This window comes from Notolabrus celidotus, chromosome 15 (assembly GCF_009762535.1).
Source record: "Notolabrus celidotus isolate fNotCel1 chromosome 15, fNotCel1.pri, whole genome shotgun sequence".
Classification (NCBI taxonomy): Eukaryota; Metazoa; Chordata; class Actinopteri; order Labriformes; family Labridae; genus Notolabrus; species Notolabrus celidotus.
In genome coordinates, this window is record NC_048286.1 from 159,854 (window position 1) to 186,072 (window position 26,219).

The 26,219-nt window shown below is 42.4% G+C and overlaps 1 protein-coding gene across 1 annotated transcript in view; it reads right to left on the minus strand.

Moving 5' to 3' along the window:
* Positions 1-26,219, minus strand: part of LOC117826592 (potassium voltage-gated channel subfamily H member 6-like) — a 54,386-nt gene that overhangs the window by 14,608 nt on the left and 13,559 nt on the right. The window contains exons 3-9 of the mRNA XM_034702761.1: positions 19,396-19,560; positions 15,859-16,285; positions 15,445-15,617; positions 13,048-13,118; positions 12,228-12,374; positions 6,563-6,577; positions 6,116-6,238 (exon numbers count right to left, since the gene is read on the minus strand). Of these exons, the coding sequence (XP_034558652.1) occupies positions 6,116-6,238; positions 6,563-6,577; positions 12,228-12,374; positions 13,048-13,118; positions 15,445-15,617; positions 15,859-16,285; positions 19,396-19,560 (1,121 nt within the window). The remainder of the gene's footprint in view (positions 1-6,115; positions 6,239-6,562; positions 6,578-12,227; positions 12,375-13,047; positions 13,119-15,444; positions 15,618-15,858; positions 16,286-19,395; positions 19,561-26,219) is intronic.

Sequence of the window (26,219 nt, forward strand, 5' to 3'; positions counted from 1 at the left end):
AGTGCTGTCCAGCGCGCTCACCGAGGACATCATCAAAACTTCTTCTTCTCTGTCTCTGTAGGTCTCCTCTTCTTCTTCTTCTTCTTCTTCTTCTTCTTCTTCTTCTTCTCTCAGATTAAAGATGTTTTGCTCTTATCTTTGCTTGGCGTTTTTAAAGTTGTTCCTCTTCTCTACTCTTTCGTTTCTTTCCTCCTCCATCACTCCCTCCGTTTCTTCCTTTAAAATCCCGCCGTCCTCTTTTCTTCTTCTCTGAGTGTGTCTCTCCATTCATCCACAGCTTCATGTTTGAAGCCTGAAACACTGTCTGTTATCCCCTCAGTGATTACAGAATCAGATGGAAGTTTCTGCAGTCACAGGTTTGACGTCTAACTGTCATTTTATCAGAGGCTGATCTGAGTCTTTGTTTGCAGGAAGAGGAGATGTGGAGAGATGTCAGAGCAGCAGAGTTCATCCTCTAGTTCGCCTCAGAGGTCCTTCACAAGAATCCAGAGTCCTGGGAGTGAAACAGAGCACATCCAGAGCTGAGGAAGAGGACTGCTTTAGTCTATCAGCAGCTGGAGGTCCACCTCCTCCTGGATTTAATAAAGCCCTCTCTCTCCCTCTGACAGGAAGGTGCTCTCACAACCCCTCCTCCTCTTTCTCCTCCTCTCTGTCTCCCTCCTCCTCTTCTCTCGCTCACTCCCTTCTGTCTCCCTCTTCCTCCTCTTCTCTCGCTCACTCTCCACTGTCTCCCTCCTCATCATCCTCACTTCAGTATATGAATATGAAAGACAGACACAGACAGCATGTGATGTTTTCTTTTTCTTAATAAAGAACAGGAAAACTCTTTATTTATTCCTCCCCTTTATTTGACCTGAAGCGTCTAAAGACGTTTATGAGGGATGCATCCGGCTGAAAGTCTACAGTTAACAGGGTCGCTGTTTAAACCAAAACACCGGCCGATCTCTGCCACGGCTTTTTGAGTTCAAAAGGATTTTAAAGGCGTGTTGAAACGTCTTTGCTACTCGCGCTTATCTCCTCTCACGTGTTGATTCAGTGAATCCATCTGTGATGAAATATAGCACCATCTAAAACAGACCAGCTGAGTCTCTTCATGCTAACAGGCTAACTGTTGTGTTGCTCATAATGATAACTGCCTGTCCGTCTGCTTCTATGGTGTCATCTGTGACACCCTTTTACTGCCCTCTACTGGTCTGGTGGTGTAGTGCATTTACTTTTTTTTCTCCATACGTCACTGGCCTGATTTGCACAATCTACCTGGAACTTCAGCAGGACTTCAGGGGATAGTAGTTCTGTGGCTAAAGGAGTTCTTGGTCGAAATGCACCTACTGAAGTGATGTGAAACGACTGCCGGTCTGTGTGCTGCGATTATTCTAGGGTAATGTCCTTCACAGCCATATGTGTTAATACAGCGCACACACACACACACACACACACACACACACACACACACATTGTAACATTGTGTGTGACCTCTTGACTGTCAGTGATGAAGACACAGTGAGAAACGATAAAGAGTCATTAAAAACACTTGTTCAGGTCACCTTTGAGCTCACTGAGTTAACATGTGCCATCAACACCACATATCAGATCATATTTTTAACCAATAACGAGTCCAGAGGGAAGACAGACACAGGAAAGTTAAAGTAACAGGTCAAAGGATGGAGTAATAGTGATTTCAGGGTCTCCGTATTGTAAAGCAATTGTTACTAGTTTACTAAACTGAGCTTGTGATCTTGACGTTTTGATTCATTATTTAAATAAATGCTGAAACATGATTGTAGATGGAGGAGACAGCTTCAGACAGTTATTCTGTCCCACAACATCATGTACGTGTGAAAGTATTGTTCCCAATAGATAAGGTATTTCACAACCTGAGGACGTCCCTGAGTCTTTCTCAATGCTGACTGACCTGCAGTCATTTGTAAAGCACTGTACTTGATTTAGTTTTGTCCTCAGGTCTGTGATATTCTGATATTTTTATCAGTCACAGAGTGTGTCAGTGTCAGCGGACAACTGGTGTCATCAACTCCCCCACCCCCAGGCCATTCTAAATTAATTGTATGGAGAGATCAGCAGGTGCCCCCAATCATCAATCTCCTCCCCCCCATCAATACAGAAATATCTGCCCTCATCCTATGTGTCGTCCAAACAGCTGAGAGAGTGTGTGCGTATAGGATCTGTGTGTGTGTGTGTGTGTGTGTGTGTGTGTGTGTCCCGATTGATGAACAACAGTGCTCAAGTTTATTTTTTCAAAGCGTCCTCATACAGTGGGGTAAAAAAGTATTTAGTCAGCCACTGATTTTGCAAGTTCTCCCACTTGGAAAGATGAGAGAGGTCTGTTATTTTCATCAGAGGTACACTTCAACTATGAGAGACAAAATGAGAAAAACAATCCAGGAAATCACATTGTAGGATTTTTAAAGAATTTATTTGTAAATTATGGTGGAAAATAAGTATTTGGTCAATAACAAAATTTCAACTCAATACTTTGTAACATAACCTTTGTTGGCAATGACAGAGGTCAAACATTTCCTGTAAGTCTTCACCAGGTTTGCACACACTGTAGCTGGTATTTTGGCCCATTCCTCCATGCAGATCTCCTCTAGAGCAGTGATGTTTTGGGGCTGTCGCTGGGCAACACGGACTTTCAACTCCCTCCACAAATTGTCTATGGGGTTGAGGTCTGGAGACTGGCTAGGCCACTCCAGGACCTTGAAATGCTTTTTAACGGAGCCACTCCTTCGTTGCCCGAGCGGTTCGTTTGGGATCATTGTCATGCTGGAAGACCCAGCCACGTTCCATCCTCAATGCTCTCACTGATGGAAGGAGGTTTTGGCTTAAAATCTCACGATACATGGCCCCGTTCATTCTTCCCTTAACACGGATCAGTCGTCCTGTCCCCTTTGCAGAAAAACAGCCCCAAAGCATGAGGTTTCCACCCCCATGCTTCACAGTAGGTATGGTGTTCTTGGGATGCAACTCAGCATTCTTCTTCCTCCAAACACGATGAGGTGTGGTTTTATCTGACCACATGATATTCTCCCAATCCTCTTCTGGATCATCCATATGCTCTCTGGCAAACTTCAGACGGGCCTGGACATGTACTGGCTTAAGCAGGGGGACACGCCTGGTGCTGCAGGATTTGAGTCCCTCTCGGCGTAGTGTGTTACTGATGGTAGCCTTTGTTACTTTGGTCCCAGCTCTCTGCAGGTCATTCATCAGGTCCCTCCGTGTAGTTCTGGGATTTTTGCTCACCGTTCTCATGATCATTTTGACCCCACGGGATGAGATCTTGCATGGGGACCCAGATCGAGGGAGATGATCAATGGTCTTGTATGTCTTCCATTTTCTTACATTTGCTCCCACAGTTGATTTATTCACACCAACCTGCTTGCCTATTGTAGATTCACTCTTCCCAGCCTGGTGCAGGTCCACAATTTTCTTCCTGGTGTCCTTGGACAGCTCTTTGGTCTTGGCCATGGTTGAGTTTGGAGTCTGACTGTTTGAGGCTGTGGACAGGTGTCTTTTATACTGATAACCAGTTCAAACAGTTGCCATTAATACAGGTAACAAGTGGAGGACAGAAGAGCTTCTTAAAGAAGAAGTTACAGGTCTGTGAGAGACAGAAATCTTGCTTGTTTGTGGGTGACCAAATACTTATTTTCCACCATAATTTATAAATAAATTCTTTAAAAATCCTACAATGTGATTTCCTGGATTTTTTTTCTCATTTTGTCTCTCATAGTTGAAGTGTACCTCTCATGAAAATTACAGACCTCTCTCATCTTTCTAAGTAGGAGAACTTGCAAAATCAGTGGCTGACTAAATACTTTTTTGCCCCGCTGTAAATCAGTGATTGGCTTCATGAGCTCAACTGACTATGTTTACATATATGCTGACTGTGGGATCACTTCAGTTTATCGACCACTGAAAAGACAACCTGTGAATGACCAGCCCGACAGATACCTGGACACCTGTCCATCTGCCTCCACTGAGTCTCAGTTTCACTGTGACTAACTAGTCACACTGAAGTGGCTGAAACCCGTCTGACTACAACGCTATGATGCTAAAATACACAGATGTTACAGTGATTTGATGACAGTTAACATATACTATTGTGAATTAATGACAATAAAAATGTTACAGTGATTTGATGACAGTTAACATATACTATTGTGAATTAATGACAATAAAAATGTTACTGTGATTCAATGACAGTAAACATGTTACTGTGATGCAATGACAGTAAACATGTTACTGTGATTCAATCACAGTGAATATGTTACTGTGGTTCAATGACAATGAAACAGATGTAACTGTGATTCAATGACAGTGAACATGTGGCTGTGCTTTAATGACAATGAATCAGATGTAACTGTAGTTCAATGACAATAAACACGTTGCTGTTCTTTAATGACAATGAAACAGATGTTACTGTGATTTAATGGTAGCAAACAGTTATTACAATGATTTAATGACAATAAACATATTACCGTGATTTAATGACAATAAACAGATATTACCGTGATTTAATGACAATAAACATGTTACTGTGATTTAATGACAATAAACATGTTACTGTGATTTAATGACAATAAACATGTTACTGTGATTTAATGACGATAAACAGATGTTACTGTGATTTAATGACGATAAACAGATATTACTGTGATTTAATGACAATAAACATGTTACTGTGATTTAATGACAATAAACATGTTACTGTGATTTAATGACAATAAACAGATGTTACTGTGATTTAATGACAATAAACAGATGTTACTGTGATTTAATGACAATAAACAGATGTTACTGTGATTAAATGACAATAAACAGATGTTACTGTGATTTAATGACGATAAACTGATATTACCGTGATTTAAAGACAATAAACACATGTTACTGTGATTTAATGACAATAAACACGTTACTGTGATTTAATGACAAAAACAGATGTTACTGTGATTTAATAACAATACACAGATGTTGCTGTGCTTATATGAATATATAAAGATGTTACTGTGATTTAATGACAGTTATTACTGTGATTTAATGACAGTTATTACTGTGATTTAATGACAGTAAACAGATGTTACTGTGATTTAATGACAATAAACAGATGTTACTGTGATTTAATGACAATAAACAGATGTTACTGTGATTAATGACAGTAAACAGATGTTACTGTGATTAATGACAGTAAACAGATGTTACTGTGATTTAATGACAATAAACAGATGTTACTGTGACTAATGACAATAAACAGATGTTACTGTGATGTTATGACAGTAAACAGATGTTACTGTGATTTAATGACAAACAGATGTTACTGTGATTTAATGACAATAAACAGATGTTACTGTGATTAATGACAATAAACAGATGTTACTGTGATGTTATGACAGTAAACAGATGTTACTGTGATTTAATGACAATAAACAGATGTTACTGTGCTTTAATGACAATAAACAGATATTACTGTGATGTTATGACAGTAAACAGATGTTACTGTGATTTAATGACAGCAAACAGTTATTACTGTACTTTAATGATAGCAAACAGATATCACTGTGATTTAATGACAGTAAACAGATATCACTGTGATTTAATGACAGTAAACAGATATCACTGTGATTTAATGACAGTAAACAGATATTACTGTGCTTTAATGACAATAAACAGATATTACTGTGATGTTATGGAGGTTGAATGGATCCTTAGATAATGTTGATCTATAAAAACTCTGAATATAGGATTTTCACTGTCTGCTTGACAAGAAAGAAACAGATTTAAATGTTTGTTCATGTGAATCAAGTTTGTTTTTGACCATCCTTTTTGACCATTGGACTCTTCACTGCCAAATAAATGAAACACATCTGATTAGTTAAAAAAATATTCTGAGTTTTTGATATTACCTGACCGAAGGCCATACAAATTATTGAATGTGATAAATGGATCACATGATGGTAGGCTGAGAGTCGCATCTCTCTGTTTTCTCTGACTTTACATTCTTTAGAGAAAAAGCTTCCTTAGACCTCTATGAACAGATCAGAGATGGGTGGACACAGAGGTGGTGAATATGGAAACATTACATTGAGAAGTCTTTCCTGACCTGAGTGACTTTCTCTGTGACATGGTGAGTTCTGTCCATCAGTTTGCTGGGCGGTCTGATTTCACCGGGAGGTAACGCCACAAAGGCGTCTGTCTTTGTGTCCAGGAGGTTCTGGGTCATCTGCTGCAAGAACCAGAAACAGCTGTTACGTCACTCTGTTAATCCCCGAGAGAAACACCAGTTATTTTTACTCTCAGAAAATGCTGGTCTTCACGCTGGTCTACTGAGGCTTGGCTTATTAAGATTTTTAGTTATGTAAGGGATAATGTATGGTTAGCAGGTTTGTTATGACACAAAGCGGAAGGGTCTTGACCAGCCTGAAATGGTTCTTCACCTGCTAACCATACATTATCCTGCTTATTACCCCGCTACTAACTTCAGATACAAACACGTTGTTAAAAACATTGATTATAGATGATTTTATTGATTTAAATGATTTATGTTTACAGTTTTTAAAAATAGTCCCAGTGATTCCTCCTCAGTGATCGTTCCATGGTGATGGATTCTTCTCCAGATTGATGGACAGGATCCAAGATGAAAACATTTGTAGCCTGCTGATTTAGCATGCTAACAGAAGCTAACGTTTTAGCCACATTGTTTTGATGCTAACGGAAGCTAACAGTTTTACCTCACCTTATGGTCTATGGTGTCAACAAGCAGAATCTAAATGTGTCTGAACTCTTTTCTGTGGATTGATTTGACATGACGTGTGATCATTTTGTCTCTGGTGTTGCTCATTTTAGTGAAAGTTAATAACTGTCGTCAAGGGGTTTTGACCAATCAAAATCCGGTTTCTTACACAACCGGAAGATCAGTAAGAAAGCCGGGTAATGTGTTAACCAGAGGTTCCCGAACTTTCAGGCAGCTATCCCAAAATGTTGTTGCTAGAGACTGGTGACCCACTGTCAGGGAAGAGACCTTCCCACAGGGCAGTCCAAAAGCAGACATTAAACCAACACAGAAGAACACGACAACCCTAATATCATTTCATAGTAATATAAAAAAGACTGGAAGCAGACTACAGGTGGTCTACATGTTCAGACAGTAGCAGTTTGTCGGGTTGGGGAACTGTGTCTCTGGGACAAAAATGAGCAGCATGGGAGCTCCACAAGGGAATGTTCTGGCTCCATTCCTGTTCACACTGTACACAGCAGACTTCAAATAGAACTCTGAGTCCTGCCACATCCAGAAATACTCAGGTGATACTGCGATTGTGGCGTGTATCTTGAATGGACAGGAATCTGAATACAGGGATCTGACAAAAGCCTTCAGTGACTGGAGTCACAAAAACTGCCTCCTACAGAACACCTCAAAGACAAAGGAAATTATAGTAGATTTCCGAAGATCCAGGCTCTGCCATCAGCTCGTTAACATTAGAGGGGTGGACATCGAGATACTGCCAACCTACAAATATCTAGGTGTACACCTGGACAACAAGTTGGACTGGTCCCTTAACACAGATGCACTCTACAGAGAGGGGCAGAATTCATACGTACGGGAACATATTAATAGCAGGTGGGGCTGTGGGCAGCCAGCTTCTGGTGTTATGTAATCATTTTTAAGTGAACACTAGAACTTCTAAGACTGCCTGACGCATCCTTAATACTAACTAAATACATTCTCTTCAAAACAAATATAAAAATAAAATGTATCCTTATTAATATATCAAAGTGCAACCTGATGTTGTGCGAACAGCTGCGGTCCCATCTTGCATAAGTCAGAGATCTCAGAGGTTAATATTCAGGTAGAACAATAATCATACTGTGCAACAATTTCCGTTTATTACTTAGGCCTATATGTCAGATATGAACAACAGACAATAAAAAAATATACAGTTGCAACTCTTCTGTAAAAAAAACGAGTGAAGGCTTCAGCTGACGAGAGCGCAGCTAGACCCACAGATTCACCATCTACAAATACCGCTAGAAATGTTGCAGAACTATGTCAAAGTAAAGCAAAACATACATTTTTCGTTTCCACATAGTTGAAAACACATAGTTTTGAAAACACGATGTGGTGCGCTCAAAGATTTTTAGTCGTTTTCTGTCAAAAGAAGGCATTAACAGAAAAAAATGTTTTCTCTTATCATTCCACTGTCTCTCTCTTTTATTCCACAGGAGCAGAATAACTGACCACATATTTGATATGCACACAAAGAACGACACATTAAGTGCTACACCTTTAAGTTCTTCACTCTGTTGTCACTAAAATCTCAGTTAAGAAGGAAAAAAAATATTGGCACTGTCCGTGGTGCTGAACATGTTCCCCTTGTCATTTCCCCCATTAACAAAAATACAAATATCATCATGTCTGTTTCAGCGCTGAGATCAAGGTTATTTTTAAATACACTGTTGAAAAAGCAGGAGATCCTTAAGACTCAACTCAGACAGAAAAACATACAAGATGATATACTACCACTCCTACCGCAACATCTCAACAATCAGCGCTCAAACTAAAAACAATTTGTTCTGCAATGTAAACAGTAACTGTTTATCAATTAAGCATTTCATAACTGCCACATTGTGTTGAGTAGACTAATGGTTCAAAGCAAAGACATACACGTTTTCCATTTGCTGGTGTGATGATGACCATCTATTTTATAACCTGGCATATTTTAATCGAACACAGGAACACACAGGGAGCCAGAGTTACATACACGCTGGGATAATAGTCTGGTGCCAGAGAAACCACCTCCAGCCCAACGCAGGAAAGACTAAAGAGCTGGTGGTGGATTTCAGAAGACGCAAGTCCCCTCCTCCCACACCAGTGAACATCCAGGGAACGGACATTGAGATTGTGAAATCTTACAAGTACCTGGGTGTTCACCTGAACAATAAACTGGACTGGTCAGACAACTCAAATGCGCTGTACAAGAAGGGACAAAGCAGACTCTTTGTGCTCAGGAGACTCAGGTCTTTTGGTGTGGAGGGGTCCTTCTTTGACTCTGTGGTGGCATCAGCCATCTTCTTTGGAGTGGTCTGCTGGGGAAGCAGCATCTCTGCTGCTGACAGGAAGAAGCTGAACAGACTGGTGAAGAAGGCCAGCTCTGTCCTGGGCTGCCCAATGGACCCTGTGGAGGTGGTGGCTGACAGGAGGATGATAGCAAAGCTATCTGTGTGTGTCCGGAGATCCTGCGTGTATCCATGGTAACATTGCTTACATACGAGATCAGCCGTTAGCAGCTTGTAGCATGTCGATGCTAAACGATGCTAAACGATGCTAGGCCCGATGTTCCCTGCGAGCTGAGGAGAAGGAGGCAAGGACGACGTGCTGGTACTGAGGTGTAAGCTAAGAAAAGACGGCATCAACCCGTCCTTCCACCCACCGTTATGGGGACTGTAAGATCTATCTACGATAAGGTGGACGAGCTAACCCAGCACCAGAGGGAATACTGGCAGAGTAGCATCATGCTAACAGAGCTAACACTGGACACAAACGCCACATTGGAAGGATTTCACCTGCTGTGGGTGGACAGGATACAGGAGAGCAAGACTGAACTAACTGGTGAAGAAGGCCAGCTCAGTCCTGGACCCTGTGGAGGTGGTGGCTGACAGGAGAATTATGGCCAAGCTGTCGTCTCTGATGAACATTTCTTTTCTATATATATTCTTGTTGAATTCTTGTACTGTACAACTTTTTTTTTTTGCTGCTGTAACTCCATGAATTTCCCCGTTGTGGGACAAATAAAGGAGAATCTTATCTTATCCTATCTTATCTGATGGACAACACGTCACATCCCCTCCAGGAGACCATAACAACACTAGGTAGCTTGTTCAGTGACAGACTTCTACACCTGCGGTGTCTCACGGAGAGATACAGCAGGTCTTTTCTTCCTGCAGTGGTCAGACTATATAACCAATAATATATATATATATATATATATATATATATATATATATATACCCATAGGAAAATACATTTAGAGAGGAGATCTCAAAAGTGTTTCATTTATGTCTCCTAGACAACAATGAGATCTGTTTGAAAGCAAAATGAGACTATAGCTTATGTCTCCTGTTTCTCATTCTTGCCTCCAGAAAAAAAGTTTCAAAAAGTCTCAGCTTCGACTCCCTTTCAGTTCAAAAGGAGATCTGGTCAAAATCTGAAATGATTCTCAGGTATTCCTCAAGTGTTGTGACTCCTTTTGAGCTCAGGTGGAGAAATCAGGGAGCTCTCTCAATTGTCTCAGTCTAACGTCATCCATTTGTTTTTGTCAGACTCAGTTTTTGTGTCTCAAGTTTAGCTCAGATGGAGCAAAGAAAGAGCCTGAGCTCATCTTTTCATGAACATTTATAGTGCCATGCAAAATTAAGATTTCAATGCAAACTTACAATTCTCATTAAAACATTTGAACCACTTGAAAGATCAGCTATTTAGATGTGAAATGATCTCTTCTTTGACTTCACAATATGGACCTTCCTTTACAAGTCTGTTTGGAACAAAACAACTTCACAAAGATTTAGTGGATTTGAGAGAAAATGCAAAAGATAGAGATTTCATACCAGGTATAACAGACCATTTATTTAAAATATGGGCCGCAAAAGGGCTGACCAGATTTAGACAGAGTATTACAATTAAAGGGGTGGATTCTTTTGGGCACTGGTGGCCTAGCGGTCTAAGCGCCCCACATACAGAGGCTACAGTCCTTGTTGCAGGAGGCCCTGGTTCGATTCCTGGCCGGTAAATCAGTTCCTGCATGTCTTCCCCCGCTCACTACTCCCCACATTTCCTGTCTCTCTTCAGCTGTTCTGTCAAATAAAGGCAAAAAGGCCAAAAATATATTTAATAAAAAAGAAGAAAACGATCCATTAATGAGATCTCTCATTTAAGTCTCAAATAAGACTCATGTCATGGTCTCAACTATTTCTCCTAGTGAATTTTAGGAGAAACGAATGAGAAACTAATGAGAACAATTTGAAACTTGAATGAGGCTGAAGTGAGAATCTCAATTTTGTCTCCAGAGACTTAGAAGAGAAAGCATTGAGCAGTAAAATGTTCCTCTGAGTATATATATATATATATATATATATATATATATATATATATATATATATATATATACATATATATATATATATATATATACACATATGTGTGTATATATATATACACACATATGTGTGTATATATATATACTTATGGCCACATAAGTTGCCACAGGTTGCCATTGCGATGACTGTGACCCCTGAGAGGCATCCCCTGTCTGCCCAGGTATTTGATTGAACTGAATAAAAGTTCCAATACTTCTCTGGCGTTGTGTTGATCTCGAGCCACCTTTTCAGAGAGCATGGCACTGATTGGAGTCGCTTAAAGCATAGCTAAGGCACGTAGGGACTCAGAATGGAGATCAGATAACTCATGGTGAGCAAACTTTTCTTTTGCTTTTTTCCAGTTACAGAATCCTCCTCAAGCAAATGCACTGTCACTGTGGCCAAGCACCAACCTCTTCACCACTGCCTTTTTGCAGATAAAGCAACAGACAGAGTAAGTTTCTTTATGATAATGCAACCATTTCCATTTTTCAAACCATACTTGTTGGAATGATCTCTGTACCAAATTTTCTCCCAGGAAATGTGATGTGGGGTTGAAAGGGAACCTTGTGTGTAGCCTCCTGCGTGATCCCAGCACAGGCAGAAGTGCTGCAGCTCCCTCACTTCAGTCACGACGCTGCTAAAGCTAGCTCTTGCTGTCAATGTTGAAGCTTCTGCTGCATTTGATTCAGCATCCACATGAGGGTTGGTTTCTGTGTTGTTGTCGATGTTATTTTTGCTTATCAATTTAGTTTTTTTTGTTAATGTTGTTGTTTGGAAAAAAAAACTGAAATTCTCTTCTGCCTGCCGTTACTCGCCATATTTGCTAGCTAGCTGCATTGCCCATTACTGCGGGTTTCCTGGTAGAGGTTTAAAAATAAATCAGAAATTCTAAACATTTTACAAATTATGAATTATTTTTCAGATGTATTTAGTTTTGGACCACAGTCATATTTAATACACATTTTAAGTACAATAAGAAATCTTTTTTTTCTGAAGAATGCTGGGGCTCCGCTACTGGCAGAGCAGCATCTTTTTCTTAAGGAGGCTCAGATCCATAGATATCTGCAGAGAGATGCTGCAGATGTTTTATCAGTCTGTGGTGGCAAGTGTGTTATTCTATGCTGCAGTCTGCTGGGGAAGCAGTATAAAACACAAGGATGCGAGGCGACAGGACTAACTAGTGAGAAGAGCTGGCAGTGTGATTGGAACCAGGTTGGACTGACTGGAGGCTGTGGTGGAGAGATGCACACAGAAGAAGATAGAGGCCATACTAAATTACACAGATCATCAACTTCACAACTTCTTTGTGGACTAGAGAAACAGCAGCATTGGACGGCTCATCCCTCTGCGCTGCAGGACCGAGAGATACAGAAAATCATTCATCCCTGCAGCCATTAGGCTTCACAACTCTCTAACCAATGAGAGATGAGCTGACAGACACCAAATTACTTGTTTTATGTGATTTGTATAATTTTTTCTGCCAAACACCTGAATTTTCCACAGGGATTAATAAAGTACATTCTATTCTATTCTATTCTATTTAATTAAGCAGCCGCACAAGTAAGTCTGAGCTTCATACAGGCTTAATAAACGTTAGCGCTTACGCTCACGTCTTCAGATGCCTGCAAAACAGGGGCAGGACCTGACTGGAGGTCACTGGTTGAAATGACTTTCACACTTCAGGCCCGAGCGGGTATTGCCTCCGGTGGAACTCCTGAGAGATCCATGCAAACCTTTTTAAACACCTTGGTCACACATGAACACTGACGCCACAGTTAATGTGGCAGTAGACCAACTTCTCTCTTTTTATCAATATGTTCAAAGACCATGTTAAAATACTGAATTTACAGTGTGTGTGTGTGTGTGTGTGTGTGTGTGTGTGTGTGTGTGTGTGTGTGTTACCTGGCTGTTGGTTCGCAGGTCAGTGTCTGACATCCTAACAGGTACACTGCTCTTTCTGATGGTAACCATACCTAAAAGAGAGAGGAGGAGAACTTAAAAGTGATCTCATCTTACAGGTCAGCTTACCAATCAATAAAATAAAAGACATTTCACCACCCCCCGCCCTGTGGGCCCATCAGCTGCGGGGAGAGTCATGGGGGTTGGGTGCGGAGAAAGCAGGGCAGGAGCCGGGGTCGTACGCCGAGGCGTGGTGATCAGTGGCATCAGAGACTGACGCTTGCGACGTGGAACGCTGGTGAGGAAAGAGGCAGAGCTGGTGCGGGAGGTGGAGAGATACCGGCTAGATATGGTTGGGCAGACAGCGGGGAAGGCCGCCGGACAGACCTGGCATCCCAAAGGTGCAGTGTGGCACTGCTCTGGAGGGACTTCTCATGCATCCCGGGGGAAGTTGGGGATGTGGAATCTGAATGGGCCGCGTTCAAAGCCTCCATTGCGAAAGCGGCAGTTAGAGTTTGTGGCTTGAAGGTCACAAGGTGCCTGTCATGGCGGTAACCCTTTAACCTGGTGCTGGACACCAGCGGTGAGGAAAGCCATCAAGCTAAAGAAGGAGGCCTTTTGGGGCTTGTTGTTTCAGGCTCTGTTTGTGATCTTTATCGACAGAATATTGAGGCCCAGCCGGGGGGAGGAGTGTCTCCAGAATCCAAGCCTCAGAATTTAATCTCTGCTTTGGAGATGATGTGGTTTTGTTGGCTCCTTCAGGCTGGGACCTCCAGAAACAGTGGATTGCTCTCTCTGGGTGGGGAGTTCGTGTTTGCCCCAAGTGAGGGAGTATCTCGGGGTCTTGATCACGAGAGAGGGTAAAATGGATCATGATGTTGACAGGCAGATTGGTGTCAGCAGCAGTGGTAAAAGGACTTGTACTTCTATATCTCTTTTCTTTCTCACCACTCAAAGCTCTTTTACACTACTCATCACATTCACCCATTCACACAACATTCACTCACCAACCCTTCGATTGGTAGACGACCGTCTCTACCCACTGAGCCACAGCCACGGGCGTCATGCTGAAGCGTTGTGGTTCAGAGGGAGTTAGGTCGTAAGGCAAAGCTTGCTGTCACCCAGTTGGTCCATGTTCCAGTCCTCACCTATGGTCATGAGCTGTGGGTCCTGAACAAAATAATGAGATCATGGATACAAGCAGCTGAAATGAGTTTCCTTCGAAAGGTGTCTGGACTCAGCCTTAGAGAAAGGGTTAGGTCTTCATCACTGAACTCACCGTACCCTGGGAGGACTCAGTGGATGAAGAATATGAGCCAAAACATCTACGCTATACGGACCTGGCTGCTGAAGCACAACATCGTGGCTGGAACACTGAAGTCTGCCCAGTGGAAGTGGGTTGCAGAGGGTTTGTGGCAGTATCTACCACCAAGAGAGAAGCAGCCAGTGGTAATGGATGAAGAGGAAAGATTCCTGCTGGGTGTCATGTTGAATATGCACACTGCAGGGCTTGATCACCCCCGTAGGGCCTTCCTCAGGTGAGGGTGTACAGTTGTAAATGGCTGAAACCTCCAATGACCCTGAGGTATAGTACTGACCATGTGTCCCAAACCACTTCAACCATACTCTCTTGGTTAGGTGCCAGCACTTAGAGGATGGTTTACATCTCGTCCTGTGTTTTGGAGTACTAGGATCCTGAACATCAGGACAGTAGTCAACTGAGGTGGTTGGGGCACTTGATAGGGGTGCCTCCTGGACGCCTCCCTTTGGAGACACTCCTGGCAAGTCTGCCTGGAAGGAGGCTAGGGTTGACATAGGACTTTGTGGAGGGACTACATATCCCATCTGGCCTTGGAACGCCTCGTGATCGCCCTGGATGAGCTGGAAAACCTTGTTGGAAGAGGGATGGCTGGGTTGATTTGGTAAGACTGCTGACCCCGCGATGGAATGGAAAAACTTTTCAAAATAAAAGCTTTTTATTAGCAGAAGACACAGGTAAGTTCAACCACTTAAGAAAATACAAGAGAAATAAGTGAAAAGATGTTTCACAAACAGACATGACCCTGTATTTGATTAAATCGCCTGCTGTTCATGAACTGATCTGTTTAAACCCCTGGACTACTGGTTACTTGTTGTTTTTCTTTCAGTCTCACCTTCATCTCACACAGATACATGGGGCACATACATATATTTTATATTTAGACCAGCGCCCTCTGCTGCTCAGGTTGATGAAGTGCGATCATTCAACAGTTAAAGATCATTGGTCGTCTGTGAACAGAAGCTTTTAGTATTCTTATACATTGTATTTAAAGGTGGTGTCTTTATCTCTGCAGGTATCTGTCAGCTTACATCTGATAAGCAGCTCACGTTGACCTACAGAAGGATTGAGGTGTGTCTCACCTGCACAGCTGTGTCTCAGCTGCAGCCTCTTGTCCCTGCAACTCTGCCCACTCTTGATGTCGTCCACTGAGGACGAGTGTTTCAGACTGACACAGCTGCCGTCCAACCTGTTGGAGGGACAACTGATGTGGAACAGACGGTCCTCTTCATCTCCTCCTCTTCCTTCCTCCTCCCTTATGACACAGAATGTTAGAAACACTGAGATCTCCTCCTCCAGTGTGACTTCTCTTTCAACTTCTTCAAAGTCTTACCAGTAAAAATCAGCCAGTTTCAGTCTCAGACTCTGAGAAACTACGTGAGCCTATCAGTCACATGTTTGATATTTCATAGGCACCATAGATTTTAGGGAATGACTGAATGCTGTTCATACACAGTCATTCAAAGTGCCTTACAGAGCATTATAAACAGACTTACCTTGGTGATGGATGTGAGGAGGTCAGGGTCAGTGTTGGAGGGGTGGAGGTCGGAGTTGGAGGTGGCTCCCTTCCTCTCCTCCCTCCTCCTCCTGTACCTGTATCCATCAGCAGTCCACAAGCATCAGCTCCTTCTCCCCATCTGCCTCCCTCGCTCCACCTCCTGGACTCCACCAAGCTGTCCTTCTCTGTTGTCCTCTCTTGGTCCTCCTCCTCCTCCTCCTCCTCCTCCTCCTCTTTGTCCCACAGCAGCAGTGCAGCTCCAGCCTCCTCCAGCTGCTGTCTCTCAGGGAGGGACAGCAGTTTGTCCAGGGCCACAGACTCGTGTCCCAGAGGGGGGAGGGAGGCACCCAGCTCTGTGTCGGCTGATAAGACGCTGGAGGTGGGGCTGAGGGGTCGCAAGAGGAGGCGCAGACGCTGTCGCCGAGCTGGAGGAGGCCCAGGAGGAGAAGTTTCAGACAAAGAAACTGACCTCCCAGTTTACTGGGACACAATGTGAGACTATTTTAAGATGGTTTATTCTGTCATAGACTCTGCAGCACTGAGGCACGGTGACAGTGGACACAGTGATATGAATGATACTGAGGACCACACCAGATAAATGTTAGTGGAGTTCTCTATAACAGATGGGCTGCAACATTTCATCACAAACAACACTTAGGGTATGATCCTATACAAGACCATCATATGATGACTTAGACCAGAGCCTGCTGCTCCGTGTATTCTCTCCACTTGTGAAACGTTTTAGTTTGACACTAAACCATGAGATACCAAACAACAACCATCTGATACAATGTGACGCTCCTTGATACAATACAATACAACCACTGCTGCAGCATCAACACGTCAATCACTACCAGACTGGAACTCTTGAAAAGTGTACATGCTGTCACATTAACCATGATCCCTGGAGGTCAGTGAGTTATCTCAGACTAACTGCACACTGATGATGACTGGACATTTAGTACATGAACTGATATGAATTACAAATTAATGAAATTTGAAACACGCGATTAAAAATGTGATGAGTTGTGGTTAACTATCTGAAATCAGGGATTTAAAAAGTGAATGTGCCTTGCCCTTCACCCTTTGGGTCAGAGCTGCTGCTGGCTGAGAGGGTCAGAGGGGGCAGTGTGGCAGGTTTTTAAATGTAATGTTATTCGACCAGAGAAACTTTACCCCTGAACTAAGTGCATTTCGACCGGTGGGTCCAGGGTCTAAATTTAGTTCAGGGGTAGATAATCTCCCCCCTGAAATGCCCCTTCTAGGGGGGGGGGTAGTACTTCTCATAGGTCCCGGGACTACTCTTTCTTTCATTAGTTTTTATTTGTTCTATCTTTTTTGTATGTGTGTGTACTTTTCAAAAGAAGAAGCTGTGATTCTCTTGATTTAGCAGCTTGTAACAGTAGTCTTCTCTCAGCCCACCGTGAATGCGTCTCTCCCGGTGTTACAGTTTTAAAAGTGATCCTGTAAACTGGAGACCTTCAGCTGAACGTGTCAGTGTTTGTGGAGTTTACACAGCTGTTGAAACACAGAGGGAGTTCCTGGGAATGCAAACTAGTTTAGTTTTTATTAAGATTTCAAAATATCCTCATCAGATATTTAATGATGGTCTAAAGACGTTTATGAGGGATGCATCCGGCTGAAAGTCTCCAGTTAACAGGGTCGCTGTTTAAACCAAAACACCGTCAGATCTCTGTCACAGCTTTTTGAGTTCAAAAGGATTTTAAAGCTGTGTTGAAACGTCTTTGCTACTCGCGCTTATCTCCTCTCACGTGTTGATTCAGTGAATCCATCTGTGATGAAATATAGCACCTTCTAAAACAGCACCAGCTGAGTCTCTTCATGCTAACAGGCTAACTGTTGTGTTGCTCATAATAATACCTGCCTGTCCATCTGCTTCTATGGTGTCATCTGTGATGAATGGCATTCCTCTTTGTTTTGCTGCCCTCTACTGGTCTGGTGGTGTAGTGTTTTTACTTTTTTTTTCTCCATATGTCACTGGCCTGATTTGCACAATCTACCTGGGACTTCAGCCCACGGTCGAAACGCAGACAACAATGGGGCACAGGAACCTTTTAGTTACAGGGAAAGTAGTTCTGGGGGCTAAAAGACCCGGGAACTCGGGGTCGAAATGCACCTGAAAAGCAGTTCGCCCCATCGTTAAAAGGAAGTTTGTCCTCTCCACTGTAACTAGCTAAATAATGTGAGGTGCAAAGCTCATGGTGGATTGAGGTGGGGTCAGACTGAGTCTTATGGTGCATTCACACCAAACGCGAACGATTGCGCTATTCGCGCGAATACAGACGCCAGGACGTTTTGTTTTTACTTGCGCTATTCGCACGAATGATTCGCTCAATTCGCGTATCAAAAGCGTGTAAACGAGTGCTCAAGACGCGAATATCCCCGAGAGGGAGGGGGGGTATCCACACCACACTAGTCTGTTGTTATCAAACAAGGTTGAGCTCGCGGACATTGAAAGGGGAAGCCGGTTACGCTAAAGTAGCAGAGCAAACTTCCGACTACAACCAATAGCTGGATTCAAGTGAGATAATCCTCCTCCCTCTCTGTCCTCACAGTGAGCTCCTGTTTATTCCTGATCCCATAAAAACAGGTAGAATCACAGAGTTCAGGGAAGCTGCACAGAGATACAATCAAAGTGTCCCATATATTCCAGATGCTTGTGTCTCTACATTGACTTTACATGTAATTCATTCGCGCAAATGGTTTTATTCCTGTTTGGTGTGAATGCCCCATTATCCTGTCTTGGTGTTGGGTCTCTGTTCATAATTTGACATAGAGTGGTCTAGACCTGCTCTGTTTGTAAAAAAATCTCAGGATAACATTTGTTGTGATTTGGCACTATACAAATAAAGATTGATTGATTGATTGATTGATTGATTGATTGATTGATTGATTGATTGATTGATTGATAACTTATATGTTTGTTTATCTTTTGATCATTACTGGTAAAGTTATAGGTCAAAATCTTTTTGTTAATAACACCTCAGGGGAGTCGGCGTCTCCTTTTGTTTTAGATTGCGTGTCTCCTGGAAGTTTTTCCTTTGAATCAGCTTCAACTGAACTGTTGCTGGATGCTATCTGTCTTCACACTACAAGTTATTCCAGCAAATTTTGGCCCTGATTCCTCTTCTTCGGACTTACAAGGCCAGATTATCAGATTTTGACAGATTCTCATGAGGGGTGTTTACGATCCCCTGATCTGCTCAGGAGACCATCAGGGCCAAATTGTATGGGTGCAAATCATAAATATTAAACACGTCTAATATTTAAAACTTAGATATCCTGTTGGCCACCACCTAACAACGATAGTCCACCATGTTTGTTGACTCTAAAGTCACATCTGACTGTAAGAGATGTTAGATCCAGTGTAGACCCCTGGTGGATGAATCTGTTGGTGTGTAGTGTACTGTGTTGGTCCTCATGTGTGGGCTCTCCCACACTTTCATAATCACTTAGGTTATCTAAATTCTTTCAGTGTGTGCCAGGCTCAGTTAGCTGGTGTGATGAAACGTACCCAGGGTGAGCCAGGGGATCCTCAGCACTCGGTTCAGCTCTCTGGAGGGGGAGCTGTTGGAGGGTCGGGGGTCTGTGGGGAGCTCAAAGTTCAGGATGAACATGATGACGAGGCCATCTTCATTCTTCACAGGAACCACGTCGATCGCACAGTGGAAGCACACTCCTGCTCACACAGACACACACACAAGCACACACACACGCAAAGCAAGGTTAGGTCTGACCAGTTTTATTTGGGATAAAGGAGTAGATTCATGTAATTCTGGATGTGTCCTCTAGGTGGTGACAGCAGAGAGGATACACTCTGTGCTGCTGCTGGAATCAGCCTGTGTTAAATCTGTTACAGAGATTAAAAGCCAACACACTCCTCTCATAAGAACTGTAATCTAACCTCACACACCACTAGAGGAGCTGGTCTGTGAGGAGAGATTAAAACATATGTCAAAATGTGTGCAGCAGGTGTGTGTGTGTGTGTGTGTGTGTGTGTGTGTGTGTGGCTGTGTGTGTGTGTGTAGTTACTAAAGGATAGAAGGGGTCATGACAGCCAGACTAGATTAGCGCAGCTACAAGCTAACTTATTTTGCCTTAACGATAATATCAAAATGACAGAACTAGTGGACCATCTGCTATAGAACACACACACACACACACACACACACACACACACACACACACACACACACACACACACACACACACACACACACTGATATTGAGACTAAAGCCTGACCTGTTCTGACCCTTTTGAAATGATAGTGACTTTAATCAGAGTTATGATCTAAACTGGAAGACTACGTGAGGCACACTGGGACTGTATGTGGATTAATGCTGATTACGATGAAGAGCTGCCGTCACACTGAAATGAAAGCTCTCTGTCTGGATTTAAAGCAGGTCGGGGGAGGGGCAAACTGGTACAGGTGAGATGAACAGGAACATATGATGAGTTCTTACAGGTACAGGATCAGACACAGGCTGAGGATCACTGACAGATCAAACATAAAGGACTATAACGCTTGTGTTTAAAGACATCACAGACTCTGTATTTACGTTTTCATTAGATCATGTCACAGTAAACGCAACTGAAGCTATCTGTCTCTGAGGACCATGTACTCATGCCTGCTGTACCAAAATATAACTTTATGAGCATGTAAATAAAACCAGCACAACTTCATTGAGAAATACCTTCTGAAGGACAGAAAGCTATGCTAAAAAAAAACACTGCTAAGAATAGCTTCAGTCAACTACGGATCTCATTAGTTCTGGTGTTCACTTCTCTAACAACCACAGGAGTTTCTTGAGGACGGATCAAGCGGCAACCTCCTGTCTAAAAATATGAGTCCAATGCGTAAGTGCTAAAACCTGCAGTTCATCGAGGATCCGCTTGAGGCTGGCCCTGGAAGTACCTGAAGTCGAATACACACCCATTCAAAGAAGCCAATCTTGACAGGAGATATAAACATGTTTACAGCCTGTTTCAAAAGACGAGAGTAGTCTGGATAGCTCACTTCTCTATCGGCACACACTGTACGGGGGGTGAATTTTTTTCTAACGTGGCAATTTTGAAGATATTGAGATTACAAGTCTTCCAATGAGAGGCACAGCTGACTTGATTGACAGGCGGGAACACTGCAGCTATTGGCTAGGAGGCTCAAAAGCCTCAACACTAACAGATGAACAGTAAGTCAGAGTGAAACCTCGGTGGAACGCACTGTTTACAGTGAAACTGAGACTCAACACAAACAGATGGACACATGCTGTTCTGGGGGATTGAATGAACCAGGAAATTAAAGTGTTTCTTTCTTTCATTTATTTGAGAAATGTCACATCTCTTTAGATCCGGTTACATGGTCACTTCACAAGTTGCTAATCAAACATCAGGAGATGTTTGAACAGTGTTCACACAGAGGAGAGCAGCACTGTGGAGGGTAGTTTGTCCAACTTAAGGCTAAACATGTTTATAATGTTCAAAATCAAACCTGAACCAGCTAAAGGGTTTTTAAATCTCCTAACGGAACCATTTAAAACAGTCTTTCATCTCGTCTTTGTCCGCTTGAGTCTTTTCAAATTGTACGTGAGGAAAACCATCGTGTGTACGGGCAGAAGTGCGCTCCTGTCTTTGTTGACTGTAAATCCTGTCTTTGAGAATATCCTCTCTGATGGTGTGGAGGTGGATGGGATGCTGTGGATTGTTTTTGAGGCTTCGGACAGCTTTGGGTATCCCTCCTCGTTCTTTTGACCCCGTACAGTTTTTGTGTGGTCCGGTAATCCTTGATCTCACAGCCCTCTTCATGAAGCTGCTCCTCATCTTCATCACTAGTTTTTAGGATCAACTGAAGTTTTATTTCCTGACATTTTGAGCTACCATGAACGTAGAAAGATTTAAAGGCCAGCTGAGGTACGTCTGCTCCACAGGTCCCTCTAAAATAGGCTAAATGAGACACTATTTTTACGAGAAACAGGAAAATAATGTAAACTGAGCACCCCCATGGTTTGAATGGAATGATCCACGTTTCATATGCAAATATTCAACTATGAGATTGGCAGTCGACTAAGGCTCGTTACAACGAATCGTCGAATATTCGACTATTTGGGGTCACTCCTAAAATGAAGATTTAAAATTCATATAGAATATCAAATTTAATGTGTCATTAAGCATCAATAAATATGAAAATCTATAACTATGAAAAAACACTGTTCAAAAACTGGTTATTTTACAGTTCAGACCATGTCTCAGGACTCTATCTGTGTGTGTGTGTGTGTGTGTGTGTGTGTGTGTGTGTGTGTGTGTGTGTGTGTGTGTGTGTGTGTGTGTGTGTGTGTGTGTGTGTGTGTGTGTGTGAGGTCACAGTGAAGGTCTCTGCAGCTCTTTGGGGACAGTAGGGGAAATAGGATCACAGTTTTTTCATTAGAGTAGAAGAACTGTATCAGCTGAGAGAAATGATTAACTAACGGATTAGAGATTAATGAGAAGAGTGGAAACAGATAATCCACACACACACACACACACACACACACACACACACACACACACACACACACACACACACACAGACATCCCACTCTCTTCCTTTCTGTTATTCCTACTGTTTCCTTCCTTCTTTCCTCTTTGTCTCTCAATCCTCAGAGCAAACATCATGTAAGATGGTGTTCCTTCAGATGAGAGCAGAATTCATAACCCCCTCTGTATTTAATGATTTGTATTAAAAGATAAACTTTAAATACTGTACAACACACTGCACCCTTAAGAATAACACACTGTATCCTTAAATACTACACACTGTACCTTTAAATACTACACACTGTAACTTTAATTACGACACACTGTACCTTTAAATACTACACACTGTACCTTTAAGTCCAACACACTGTACCTTTAAACACAACATACTGTACCTTTAAGTCCAACACACTGTACCTTTAAATACTACACACTGTATCTTTAAATACTACACACTGTACCTTTAAATATTACACACTGTATCTTTAAATACTACACACTGTACCTTTAAATATTACACACTGTATCTTTAAATAGTACACACTGTACCTTTAAATAGTACATACTGTACCTTTGAATACTGCACACTGTATCTTAAAATACTACACACTGTAACTTTAAATACGACACACTGTACCTTTAAATACGACACACTGTACCTTTAATTACGACACACTGTACCTTCAAATACTACACACTGTACCTTTAAATAATACACACTGTATCTTTAAATAGTACACACTGTACCTTTAATTAGAACACACTGTACCTTCAAATACTACACACTGTACTTTAAATAATACACACTGTATCTTTAAATTGTACACACTGTACCTTTAATTAGAACACACTGTACCTTCAAATACTACACACTGTACCTTTGAATACGACACACTGTACCTTTATGCACAACACACTGTACCTTTAAATACGACAGACTGTACCTTTAAGCATAACTCACTGTACCTTTAAATACGACACACTGTACCTTTAAGTCCAACACACTGTACCTTTAAATACTACACACTGTACCTTTAAATACTACACACTGTATCTTTAAATACTACACACTGTATCTTTAAATACTACACACTGTACCTTTAAATACTACACACTGTAACTTTAAATACTAGACACTGTATCTTTAAATACTACACACTGTAACTTTAAATACTAGACACTGTACCTTTAAATACTACACACTGTACCTTTAAATACTACACACTGTACCTTTAAATACTACACAATGTAACTTTAAATACTACACACTGTATCTTTAAATACTACACAATGTACCTCTAAATTCTACACACTGTACTTTGAAACATAAGAGTGAACTTCTATCTTCATAGACCCTGTGTCTTCTTCAGAAGTGTGTCCTCTATCTCACAGTGACTTCCATCATCTATCCGTCTTTTGTAGGACGTGGTTTATCAGAACATTCATGTGTAGGGTAAATAAGAATTGAGCTCTTTATTTAATTAGCGCTCCTTATTAGCATGAAATTAGCATGTGATATCTATGGGGACAGCTTATTACACATCAGTGTCTTGGCCTTATAGGAGCCTACGGATTATGTTCACAGCGCTCGCAGTGACCTTCTTGTACAGAGAGGGTCATACTCTAAACACTGAGGGCCTGATCTACTAAGATCCCAAATAACGAGCGCTAAATTGCGTGTGCAAATAATAATTTTGCACCTGCTATAAGTGGGCGTGTTGCAGTGATCTACTATGATTGTGTGAGCAATTGATAACAGTTGCCAAAGTGGTGCGGACCTCCCTATTTTAATGAGGATTTGGCGTGTGCTACCGGCTGTCACCATGGAGAGTTTGAGAGAGCAGAGTGGCCGTAAACAATAAATGAAGTTTGAAAACATGGAGTTGGAGGTCTTGGTGGAGGAGGCAAATAAACACATCGGTGAACTCCAGCAGAAACATCTCAGTGTTGACAGAAGAAACACGATTTGGGAGGCCATCTGTGAAAAGGTGAATGCTGTGAGAAAAAACCGAAGATCTGCTGATGAAAGAAAAAGAAGATGGCAAGATATCCGCAGAAGAACAAAGGAATGATTTTAAATCAGAAACACTCAGAAACCCAAAGACACGTCTGCCAGAGGACAGTCCAAGTATGACCCGTGGGTAATCTCAGACATTAAAAGCAGCTATTATTAACATGAGGGAATGAGGAAGTATTGATTAACCACCTCAAAAAATCCCCACATGCTGGTGGAGCCTGACCCCTGCAGATTAATTAGACATGATCCGAAGTGGACGCCCACAGTGGGATCCAGACCGCCCTGATCTCTGAGCTGGGGTTACATTCATGCTCAGTTTCCATGTCAGTTCCTGTGTGTTATAACGATTCATGCCCTCTTCACATGAAATAAAGGTGTGATGGAAAAGGCAGAAATGTGTAACACTGAGGAAAGACAGGGTGGTGCTGGTTCCTGACTGAACTCTGCTCTGGGGTTCAGATTTGCACCGTCTCGTGACACCAAGAGAAGCATGTGTGGAAACCAATGAACCATCTCCATCAGTCAGTCTCCACGTGTGATGATCCCTGATCTGTAACTCTAGTTCTTCATCTTCAGTATGTGAGGAGTCAACTGTGACCCCAGAGACCACTGTGTGTGTGTGCTTGTGTGTGTGTGTGTGTGTGTGTGTTGGTCAGGTTTGATCCTCTAACTGCACTTACAGAGGCAGCAGAGGGGAATGATCTCAGTGTGTCAGTGATCTGCAGAGGGAGGGAGTGAAAGCATCCAGGAGCAGCCACACACCACTGGAGCATGACCAACTTCAAGTAGCCTGTGACTGGAAGATGCTAGTGGATGTTGGCCGACACATTCTGGTCCCCTTCACTGAAGAAGGTCTTCATCATTGAACTCACCATACCCTGGGAGGACTCAGTGGATGAAGCATATGAGCAATGCTCGTAGGGCCTTCCTCAAGTGAGGGTGTACAGTTGTAAACGGCCGAAACATCTAATGACCCTGAGGTATACTACTGACCATGTGTCCCAAGCCACTTCAACCATACTCTCTTGGTAGGTGCCAGCACTTAGAGGATGGTTTACATCTCGTCCTGTGTTTTGGAATACTTAATACCCTTGTCTAAGGTCTCAGGGGTGGGACAACTTGGTGCCACCATCATGCGTCTGTGACATCTATATGCAAGGCCAGATGTTATAGTCCAGCCTTAAACTGATGTGTAAGCTGAGGTAGAGGATGATGGGGGGGGGGGAGCAGGTGTGTGTGTTAAACTGCATCACTTTACACCAATCATTGCAGAATCAGAGTATCACAGCAGGCTTTAAGTCCCCAAATAACCACAATAATCATGAGTTCAGGCTGCTCAGCCACTTTCTGCTCCATCAGGGTCCACCTGTGGTGACCGCTGAACCTGCCTGAACATATCTTTTTATCTTTTAAAGAACATTTCTGGAGTGAGGCAGTTTCTCTCTCTGAGCACACAGAGAGACTAATGCACGCTTTTATTACCAGCAGGTTAGACTACTGTAATGCTCAAATACAGAGGTCAAAATTTGGTACAGATGGCACAAAATGCACTATATTCTGACACTGAATACCTCAACCATGGACATTTATCCTCCCATTTGTTGCTGTATCGTAACAGCCTCTGACCAAACTTCCTTTGGGGGTAACTGTGGCTTTGATAAATCCACTTGTTGTTCAGAAGGCTGTACTTCTCATCATTGAGCTTTTTATTTTTGTACCTGGCAGGATCCAATTCATGTAGACAGACTCTCCCCTCTTCTGTCATCTCTCTTCCATCTTTGTCTCCCTCAGTCTCCCTCTCTTGTCCCTG